Source organism: Antedon bifida, chromosome 4 (genome assembly GCF_963402885.1).
Source record: "Antedon bifida chromosome 4, ecAntBifi1.1, whole genome shotgun sequence".
Classification (NCBI taxonomy): domain Eukaryota; kingdom Metazoa; phylum Echinodermata; class Crinoidea; order Comatulida; family Antedonidae; genus Antedon; species Antedon bifida.
Genome location: NC_136229.1, coordinates 28090073 through 28101874, shown reverse-complemented (window position 1 = coordinate 28101874; position 11802 = coordinate 28090073). Strand labels below are relative to the sequence as shown.

Below are 11802 nucleotides of genomic sequence, written 5' to 3'. Positions count from 1 at the left end.
CAACAAAACAACAACACACTACCGCCCGGATACAGCCATTTTGGGCGAACATATTGATATTAAAACTCATTTTTAACAGATAGTACTACTTGTAAGAAGAATAAAAATGTATCGGAATATATTGAAATATATTTTACCATTGATCACGTTCTACTTAATAACAGGAGTAAGTTTATTTGTGAAAAATATCTACTAAACTAAAAAAGCACGCACGACGGGTATTTGCCAGCTAGGCTAGGCCTACTAGCTACAGCTAGGTCGGCATGGCTAGAGGTCTAGGCTATCTAGGCGAGTAGGGGTCCTACTAAACACCAAACGGAAACAAACAAACAAAGAATGTTGCAAATACCTACCAAACGATAGTAGATAATTGTTAGTTAATTATAAAAGCCCAACTTTTATAGCAAAAATCGTCCAAATTTATGTTAAAAACGATGAATTCAGCAACAAAAAATGAGTATCTATGACACGCCCATAGTGCCTTTAATAGGAGAACAATGAGTATACTTTATTTTATCTTAATATTAATTGAATAATTAATTGTATTTTTTCATTTCTATGAGGTATTTATTCAAATAAATACAATAATTAAAGTTTAAACTGCATTTATATCATTTCAGGTTTCAGGCAGTGACTGTGGCCCATCATATTAGTAAGTATTATTATTAAATAATGTCACAATTTATCATCAAATCTAAAATTAATAACTAGAATAATTAAAAAACATCAATCAAAAACATTTTTATTTCATTTAATATTTAGCAGTAATAATAAATAGCTCCCTAACATACAAATGTGGGGATTTATTAATTTGAATGTGTGTAACAACAGCAACTTAACCATCTTCTATTTTTAGCTGTGATGACTATGACCAGTATTGCTGCAACATTGATGAATGCTGTTATTACACCACCTACAGTTATTGGAACCTTTGGTATTTTTGGTAAGGTTCACATAAAAATACAGTAAAAGCATTTTGTATTTCACAAATGTTTGCGAAAAAATCGTAGTTTAAAATAGTGTAAAACTGTAACCCTATATAAATGAATGTCACTGTGAGGAGGAGTGACTCATGTGGTGGAGTCAAGTTGCATTGAACCAATCCAATAAAGTTGTGTTGGTAGCTACTATATGTCAATCAAGTCTTTCTAGTTTGATAATCAATTAGTACTAAACGATCAACGGTGACAGTAGAAGTATTGTATGCCAATATAAATCTATAAAATTTCAAACTGGAAAGTGGTGAAGAATTGGATGAGTGGAATAAAGTCGCATTTATTTTGTTTATAAAATTCCTATGACTTGCAATATACAAAATAATTCAAATACTTAAGTCTGAAACCCTAGTGTACAGTACAGGTTTAAGTTCTTTGTTCTCAAGACAAAGCCCATCTCGTTACAATACCATCTAACAAGGCCTTTTTGTTTGCTTTATGTATGTCCATCCGTTAATTGCTTTTTAAAAACAGCTCATTAAGATCCTTGACCAATGACTTGCATTAATTTATCTATGGCCATATTTAATTTGGCTTACTAGGACGATAACGATTGACGATGGATAGATAAATATGCATTTTTCCTACATAAATCCATCCAAATGGGGGGGTAGTTATGGTCGGTACTGTAAAAGAAATCTAAAAAGTTTTTACCATAGAACTGTAGGATAATCATCTATGCTGCCTTTGATGAAAATAATATTTTGACGTCATGATCACTGTACAGTAGTAAGAGCAATAATATGACAATACTACTATGGTCAATACCTGTTCAGGGGACACATTGGGGGGTGGGGGTGATGTCCCCTTTATAAATAGGGTTCTGTATTGAAGAAAAGAAAGAACATATTTACTGAGATCCACATTTATTTTGTTATAATTCCTGATTTTAATCAATGGCCGATATGTGCTGGTTGTAGCATGCCTTATGGTCACAGTGGGTGTTTAATTGTTGAATCTCTCCCTCATTTAATTATTATTTACAGTAAAATAGATACCAGTATTTGTTGTAAAATGACAAAGGCTGGTATTTCAGAAACCATGATTGCCAGAGTATAGTGGTATTTGTTCAATGGTGTGGTGTGTATTACAAATGGTATTGGCACACAGTAAAACTATGCTTTGAGGTCGCTACCTTGAGATTTCTCCCGGCCAACTGGGTAGAACCGTCCCCAATTCATTAACATGCTCCTCAAAATTTTGATTTTTACAATGGCACAAGAAGGAATAGGCCTAGGTAAACTACAATACTGCTTTGCTTTACAACTACTGATACTAGTGTAGCTGTATGAAGAATTTAACTGAGCAAAATCAATATTTGTTTTCTATCGTTATTGTGTTTGTTCATTGATATCTATCAAACACGTTCTTTCAATGGGGTCATCAAACAATAACTACAGTATATTTAGATATAAACAGAAAAACAAAATTTCCCAGAAATGGTGAAATAGATTAAATGGAAAATATAAAGAATTTATGTGCAAAATATTCTGATAACCATATAGATATCATAGTAGAGCCATCTCTATGTGATAACACAAAAGGAATACAGTAGATAGATTAGATTCCTTTAGCTTATTTATACAGTAGATAGATCTATATATAATGCGTATGTGGAAGTTTTTTTCACAGTTACTGTACTGAGGAAGAGGCTTATATTATTATGATTCAAACAAACAGCTGATTTGGAAATTCCCACTTTTGGAAAAAAAAACAAAACAAAAAAGGGCTTTTGATGAGTTATTTCATTCCATCTGGTTTTAGTATTGAATATTATATTTCCTTCGAAATACAGTACTAACTGTTTTACCTGAATTTTAATTCTTTAATTACAGTAGTTCATTTCAGAAAGAATACTGTCAATAGAAAAAACAAACATTTCCTAATGAATTCATAGAATAAAGTCAGTCAGTCAGTAAGTCAGTGCAAAAACGAAACTTATCACCATGACACTACAGTGTTTATTTCAAGGAAATCGTTGATACATAAATACAATCACATTGTGTCTCCATAATACTGTAGGCTCTAGTTAAAAATATAATTGTTTCCCCTTGTTGTTTTTACAGGACAAGTGTGCCCTTAACAGACCTCCCAACTTGGAAAAATTAAATACCGCGAGGATTTTTTAAAGCATGTCCAAACTATAGAGGCCGCTATAATATTTTGAAAATGACCTCAAACTAATTACTGTAGGGCGCTATTAAAAAAATAGAAAGATATTTGCATCTATAATAGTAAACATGGGTATTTCATGGCGTACCAAACGCAGAAAATGTCAAGAATATTGTATTTTAGCGGGAAATGATCGGGAGACTATCGCCATTATCTGAATATTTTTTTATGTTTATCGAAAATATTGGGAGAAATTATATTTTAGCTGGAGAGGGAGAGATGACAAAAAATATCGAGAGACTCCCGTCACTATCGGGAGAGTTGGGTGGTTAATAGATTTGTCTCAAAGGAGGGGTTCTGTGCCAACAATACGGTAATAGTAACAACGAAGTACTAATATAAATCTCTTCTATTATTAGGTTTATTATAATTTTTGTATTGATGACATGCTTTGGTGGGTGTGGCTACTACAGAAGACAATACATCCATACAAGCACCGGGCAACGCATACCAGTAAACCAAACAACTTACCTTACAGCAGGTGTACAACCAACCGTGGTACCGGTTCATGGTCCATACCAACCATCAGCTGCAATGCCCCCAGCAGGAGCATTCCAATCCCCTCCCCCATACAGTGAGGTAAGGCTTTTGATTTTACTCAGTGATGTTCACCAGAAAATGTAAGTCTTCAGAATATATATATATATATTCACTTGCACTGATGAAGGGCTAGTGTTGCCCGAAAGCTCTGCTAACTTTTCTGTTTTACTTTATCGTTTTGATTTAGCTTTTCGCTTTTTTTTTGTATCTCCATTGAGATCCAGCCACTGATACCCACAGCATTGTCATTTTTTTTCAGTAATTTGCCTTTGGATTTATATATATATATATATATTACTCGCATGTCCAGCATTTTAAATAGTGGGGTATAGGGCCTAAACATTTTAAAATGGGGTGAACCTAAATACTGTCTGTTTTTATTTTCAGGTGACAAAACAAAATGTGTACCCACCAAATCCCGCTCAAGCACAATATTATCAATATCAGTCACAGTTTTACCCGTATCCAGCTGCTGCTCAACCAACGCATAACTTACCCCCTCCCCCAGAGTATGTACCCCCACAAGGTACAACTAATGTTACTCCTCAAACAACAACCACAGAGAATGCATCGTAGTCGGATTGAGTGAACAATTTTCGTTTGATTAAAAATGAAATATTTTGTTATAATAAAATTAATTAAACTACAGTTTATGTATTTTCACTCTTGTCTATAGTTGGCATAAATTATAACTTGCTTTTGTTGTTAAAAATGTATTATTTTCTGAATATGTAAATTTCCAGAAATAATGACACGCATATTTTGTTTTCTTTTTTTGCTGGTTATAATGTATATATTTAAAATCAATACTTTTATTGGAAATTTGTAATAACTTGTCCATTTTTTGTATAGGAAAAATTCTGACAGTGTAATTTCTAACATTTCTTAAGATAGGATTTTGAATGTTGATATCCTGATTTTAAAATGGAAATTCTAAAATTCATATTGATATATTGACAAGAAGGGATTTAAATATTACCAGAATTTGCCCTTTGACCCTCAGAAAAAGGTTACGACTGAGTAGGTCGACAGTATTTTAGCCAGAATGGTGGTGGAAGATAAATAATGGAGTTTTCTCCTATTAGTACATTTTAAATGTTTTAAGTGATTGATTATGTAAAATTTTACTTGTTTTAACTATGACTTTTATACTCTAAAACATAGGCCCTGTTCAGACCTACAGCCTTATGGTCTTGTATTTGGTACTCCATAAGGTAATAGAAAATATAAGTGTATGAAACTATGAAAGTAATGCATCAATGATTTTGACCTTTTAAATCAAATCACCAACCAATCAAATTGATTCTTGCATACAAGAGTTTGGTGACACAAAACTATAACTTTGTACGTCTGAACACACCCTCGATTACAATGAATATGTGGTAAATAAAGTTATTTTAAGTTACACGGACACACATACTCAGAATTGTTTTACCTTAAATCCATGTTAGCACTATTACTGGTACTTTAATAATTAATTAATTTTGTAATATTGTAAATAATAAATATTACACTAAGTAATTGAAAATAGATACTCTTTCTTTCTAATAAGTTTAAACTTTTAAAGAAAATGATGAACCAATCATCATAAAACAGACAGCACAAATGCATACATACATACAACAAAGGGGGAGGTGGTGGTTTTTAGGTCAACATCACCTTTATTATTGAGACATGAAGAGTACAGTGTGTGAGGTGACAAGCAGTATCGCGCAGTGGCTACTGTATGTGAGGGGACAAAATAGAAAAATGATGACTGCAGATGGTCATACAATGGCTTAATGAAACAAAACAACAATTCAGTTATGTTTCTAATCTAGGAGAAAATGTGGAAAAAGTCTCACCATGTGTGTACTGTAAGTGGGCAGACATGGACACCTTTTGACCTTATATGATGCATCTTGCGTAAATGGACACCAAAAAAGAATTGGCCACAAATATATTCTATACAAAATACTAAAAATTGTATTACTGAAACAACATATTTTATGAAATGAAATAAACTGCAAGCCTACAAAATTAGCTATAAGAAGAAAATATACAAAAAATAACGTCTTCCTGTAAAATTATGTTTTGTAGAGAGGTACAAGGTTTTTAAAAGAATGGTAATTGTCTGCCAATGCATATGTTTGATGAATGTGAAAGTCTCTAGAATTCGTCACAAGCAGATGATTATATAATATTTCAATAAATCAACCCAACAGAACTCATCAGCAGCAGAGGAGTTTATAAAATAATACTTTGGATCTGAAGTCATCGTCATAACGAGATTGGGCCATAGAATTATAAACAGTTTCCAATTTACTAATCTGCTGCCATCTAGAGCAGAAGTTCTACAAAAAAATCTACATTTATGAAAATAAAGTTTTGCCAAAAAGGATACAAATTCATCAAGTGTCCAAGCCAGTCACGTGAACTTAAAATGATCAAATGACGTGTTCAGTCTAATCGCCTTAACTTGAACAAAAAATAAAAAACATTAATTACGTATTTGACATTTTATTTAGCATATTAAAGACTATAACATTAATAAAGATATTAACAGAGATGATTTTAATAGCTGCAAACAGCACTATCTACAACTAATGAAATTAACTAAAAACTAAAATGCTTTTTAATAAGGAAAGTTATGAAAATTAATTGATTTCAATTGTACATTGTAAATAGAATACAGAGAGCCTTAAAAAACTACTACTGAACTACATGAAAGATACATTCAATAAACACATCTCTCAGAGACCAATAAAATATTGAACTCAAAAGGAAAATTTTTAGTAAAACAGCATATTTACAGCTTTACAAACAATTAAACCTAGCAATCTAAAACATACAAAATAAATGTAAAAAAGGAGTGTTGTCTATCCAAACAAAAAAAATAGCTACCTTTCGTTTTCATGATACACTACACTACATGCTATTGAGTCATTCTGCTCATCTTCATACGGTTTCTGAGCATTCATAGAATGACACAGCAGCATCATTGGGTCATGAAAAAGTTCCGGATCACAATCCCTCCCTTACCTCCATAAGCACCAATGTATTATGGAATTTAACCCATAACATATCCTTTACCGACATTTAACATATTTCACACTTACTTTACGAAGAATTAGTAATATTTATAGCTTCATGCATTTATTTTTTTATATTTTTTTCCTTTAACAAACTTAATTGACATCAGCATTACATTTTATTCTTAAACAATACATTTAATAATATTAAATCTAAATAATTAAAAATACTGCATCTGATGATTTAGTCTGTGGTTGCCAACTCTTGACTTAGTTATCATTTGCTGACTCTCATTCCAACCTGATTTTATATTGAAATACTGATCAACATTATTACCTCCAGAGGGATGTTTTTGTGGTCTGCTTTCTTGACCATCCTGTTGACATGCCAAAATGGTCTAATTGTTTGGTGCCATGGGCATTTATTAACCAGGTGAACTGGTGGTAAACTTAGTTAATCGGTTTGCTGACTGGATCATTTATAAATCTAGATCTGCCAAAGCTAGTCATCTTACATAATCATTAATTGCTTACCAGGTTTACTGTCTACCTGATCTGGTTATCTGTTCATACCTTTACTTTGTGCTTTAACTGAACTAGTTTATGTTGGGTCAATCCATACTTGGTACCTTTTGTTGAGTCTTGTTTTATACCTGCACCAGTTTATGATATTATATTGGATCAAATTGGTGTTTTTATCTATTGACTTGTGACTTTTGTTTTGTATCTGAGCTAGTTTTTATGTTAGATCAATCCTTGGACTTAGTGCTTTACCTATCACTGAACTGTTTATGTAAATCCATTGACTTGGTGCTTTACCTATCACTGAACTGGTTAGGTAAATCCATTGACTTGGTGCTTTACCTATCACTGAACTGGTTAGGTAAATTCATTGACTTGCTGCTTTACCTATAACTGAACTGGTTAGGTAAATCCATTGACTTGCTGCTTTACCTATCACTGAACTGGTTAGGTAAATCCATTGACTTGGTGCTTTAACTATCACTAAACTGGTTAGGTAACTCCATTGACTTGCTGCTTTACCTATAACTGAACTGGTTAGGTAATCCATTGACTTGGTGCTTTACCTATCACTGAACTGGTTAGGTATATCCATGGACTTGGTGCTTTACCTATAATTGAACTGGTTAGGTAATCCATTGACTTGGTACTTTAACTATCACTGAACAGGTTAGGTAAATCCATTGACTTGGTGCTTTACCTATCACTGAACTGGTTAGGTATATCAATGGACTTGGTGCTTTACCTATCACTGAACAGGTTAGGTAAATCCATTGACTTGGTGCTTTCTATCACTGAACTGGTTAGGTATATCCATTGACTTGGTACTTAAACTATCACTAAACTGGTTAGGTAACTCCATTGACTTGGTGCTTTAACTATCACTGAACTGGTTAGGTAAATCCATTTAGTGTTTTTATCTTCTACTGATTTTTGTATCTGAGCTGGTTTATATGTTAGATCAATCCATTGACTTGGTGGTTTACTTAGGTAGTGTTGATTTGAATGGTCTGTTCTAGTACAGCTCGGCGCTGCTGTACCTTGCTGTAGAAGTATCTAAACACTGCTTCCTGGGTCCATGGCATGTTGTATGATTCTGATCGTCTCTCCTCCTCTGGATTTCCCACAACATCTGTCATTGTCTGAAAAAAAAAGAAAAAAATATTCAGTTTCATTTCCTTTTCATTTAAAGAATGACTCGACATTTCTGGCATTTGATTAAAAATTTGGGTTGAAATTCACTAATTAAGAAACACAAGAAGAAACAAAAAAGTATATATTCCATCATACAAATAAAATTATTTTTATTCAATCTTTATTGATGATTTTTACTTTTGGAGGACAACCAGAAAGGAATTTGGGTCATTGAATTGCTTCTTGGAGAGTGTGGTGCAGTGCATTTGGACTACTTTTGTCCTTTAGTCAAGACACTTTACCTGTTTTCCTCGCTCTATCCAGGTGTACAAATGGGTACCTGATCAAACACAACTGCACTGATTACTAGCTGCAACATTACGGGAGCTAATTATGTGTTCCACATGACTGAGGCAATAATGTAAAGTGTTGTTGAGCTATACAAGATTGACATACTATTATTTGGTTTTATTCATAAAAACCCAATTGTGGAGACTTATTATATAAAAGAAGTTGTATGGTAAAAGATATTTGTCGTTACTTAAAATCTGAGGGAAAAAACATCAAAGGCACATCAAACAAAAGTAAATGTCAGAACATGAAGCCCTAATGGGCGATGAAGCTATAGAAAGTTCCAGGGTCTCAAACATGATAATTAAAGTAGTGAAGTACCTAATGCATTTAGTCTTATTTTCTTTGTTAGGCACTGACAGTTATGATTTACTGAAACTTATCAATATATTCCTTATGTTTGACAAAATTAACAACACTGGATGAAAAAAGTAACATTAAAATGATAGCATGAGTTCAAGAAAACATTTAAAACAATTTAGAAAATAATCAAGATAGTGGGCAGATCTAAGCAGGCAGAGGCCAATACAAAATACCATGTCAAATATAGAACCCGTTGTAGATCAATATTTCATTTTACAATTTGCAGTCTTTGTCATTTTGTTCATTTTTTAAATGGATGCAAACCAGACCAATTATCACTATTGTATCTAAATTTCTTCATGATCATAGGAAAATTACATGTATCAGCTACTATCAGACAATAACCTAACCTTACATGATACAGGAACGCCATGTGATTACAAATAAGACGCTGTATTACGGAATTTTCCTATGATACTGGGGAAATATTTTTGTACGTGGAGAAACAGCTCCAGGTATTGCAGCCTACCAGTTCGAGAGTCTCAAGAGAGTTGCACAATAAAATGTAGTTTAAAGTTCACTGTAAAAAGACATTGCATATGCCAACAATTATAACAACATTACTAAATGTTGATAAAATATATAAAGATATACATGAGTGAATTCCTGCTTATCACTGATAAAGCTACCTCCCTGGATGTCAAATATTATACTCTGTCCTACAATTATGCTATATGAAACTACAGTATGACCTGTAAAGAACTGTAGCGTCCTTCTGTATGCACAACAGTTATTAATTTCAACAGAAAAGTTACAAATAGCTACTATAATAAGGCTATTTATTAACTATCCCAAACCTCATCACCCTCGGTGTTGTTTCCTAAAATGCCTAGTTTCCCGAACAATTTAGTTAAAATACATTATTATACATAGTAGAGAACTGACTAGGCTATATAATCTGGTCGAGTGGCCTAGTTGTTGGCATTACATCCCAGAGGTGCTCTGCTGGGCCATATTTCTGATGGTAGAGCAAGCCTTCTCAGACAAGGTTTTAAAACTATATAGGTTCTGTGTGCACATCTGGCTCATGTGCAGTTTAAAGAACCCAGTGCATCTTTGGAGTACAAGGTCACCTCAATGTACTCCATCTTGGTGAAAACTCAGAGGAGCCAATTTACACAGACAGCAGTAAGTGGAAAAACATTTAGCTTGTTCCACATAGCATCTGTATCTATCCTGAGCATGTTTCCGATCAATCGCCAATCCACTTCGCGTTGTGTGTAAATGGTCATTAGAAGTAACATTCTATATTTGTCATTTACGATCACTTTACCGTTAACGCTAGTCTGTGTAAATTGGACTTAAAGGGAGATTAAAGTTGTTGCATGTGATTTGTATGTTAATGTCCATTATAAATATGAATCTATTGCGAAGCATTTTCTAAGTAATTTAAAAGAATTTAAAACAATTAGTTTGTTATCATTGTATCGAAAATAGTAATTGGAAATGAAAACTGAAACTTGTAATGAATGGATTAGAAACCTATGTAACTGCCACTTTTTTTAGATGTTACTTCTTCTAACTCAAAATATTATTAATATTTAATAAACATTGATATGAGTATTAAAAGATGCAGCAAGATCATCTTTACCCCAAATATGCGGACAAATTGGTTCTTATTATCACTACGACACTTTTACTGTTCAACGCTCTTTTGTTTCTGATATATTAACTTGAAAATTATTACTTTTACGTGGAACCAAAAAAATACATACACAATGGTATAAATAGCTTTAGTGAGGTTTCGTTTACATACTGTCAAAATCTGTGTTGGAATTAGGTTGAGTAGAAGGCCTTAAAAAAGGTTTAGACAATGGATTGAACAATTATGAAATATTGTCTCTAAAGTTTCCTAAAATCAATAAATGCATACTTCTGCGAAAACACTCCATTATTACTCCATTATTTCTCAATGGAGACTATCGCATACAAATTTTATGTAAGCAATTATAAAATACTGTATTATAAAGTAATTATAACCTGCCTGGAATCTGGGGAATTTTAGAACCTTTCATCAAGAACTAGGCTCAGGTTTCTCAGGGATACATTTCTACAATCCTTTTTGTCATGCGAGAATTGCCTTATGTGACAATAATCAAATGTAAAGTAACAGCCACAAAAGTATACCTAGAATTGTACATGTTTCTCAAAACGTTCCATTTTTGTAAACAACTGGACGAATTTGTCCAACAGGGGTATTCTGGAAAACGTCCGAGATTAGAACAGAATGTCATAAATCGAGGCTCATGTCCGTGACCCCACCTCAATTAATTACAAAGTGACCTACATATCGGATTAAAATAACAACATACCTTTAGCCACTAAAACTAGGGCAATTTTTTATTGTTCACTTTTAAACACAGGTCTAGAAAATGCCTAGGAAATGCACAGCTGGGATGGAAGTGTCTTTTAACAGTACCCCATGTATGGAACAATTTCAAATAAAAATTTGTCATCTCATTCTCCAAATGCTACTGCATAGAAGAATTCCAATTTTATGTCCTGCTTAGTATCAGAAAAATTGTAACAAGACTGTCCTAGGTTTACAAACCGCTGTTAAGTCTATACATTTGACAGTACGTTGCATAGAACATACTAAAAAGTGAGGAAAGGGTTGACCGTTATCAACTCAGTAGAGAACAGATTCAATCAAAAAACTATGTTTCAGTCCCACGAAGCATACCTGTCTACAATAGCATGCAGTCATAAACTTT

The 11802-nt window shown here is 33.1% G+C and overlaps 2 protein-coding genes across 11 annotated transcripts in view; one reads left to right on the top strand and one right to left on the bottom strand.

The window, feature by feature from the left end:
* LOC144840523 (uncharacterized) lies at positions 1-4345 on the top strand. The gene is made up of 5 exons (XM_078696357.1): positions 1-166; positions 621-652; positions 857-943; positions 3527-3746; positions 4095-4345. The coding sequence occupies exons 1-5, from the start codon at positions 107-109 to the stop codon at positions 4281-4283; spliced, it is 588 nt and encodes a 195-aa protein (XP_078552483.1). The 5' UTR covers positions 1-106; the 3' UTR covers positions 4284-4345.
* A 1845-nt stretch (positions 4346-6190) lies between these two features.
* The window catches only part of LOC144839840 (SWI/SNF-related matrix-associated actin-dependent regulator of chromatin subfamily D member 1-like), a 116271-nt gene continuing 110659 nt past the window's right edge, over positions 6191-11802 (bottom strand). For 6 of the 10 annotated variants that reach the window (XM_078695390.1, XM_078695384.1, XM_078695386.1 and 3 more), the window contains one exon: positions 6191-8382. In XM_078695390.1, the coding sequence (XP_078551516.1) occupies positions 8227-8382 (156 nt within the window). In that variant the 3' untranslated portion in view covers positions 6191-8226. The remainder of the gene's footprint in view (positions 8383-11802) is intronic. The other 4 variants (XR_013611791.1, XR_013611790.1, XR_013611789.1 and 1 more) reach the window with 4 other exon arrangements.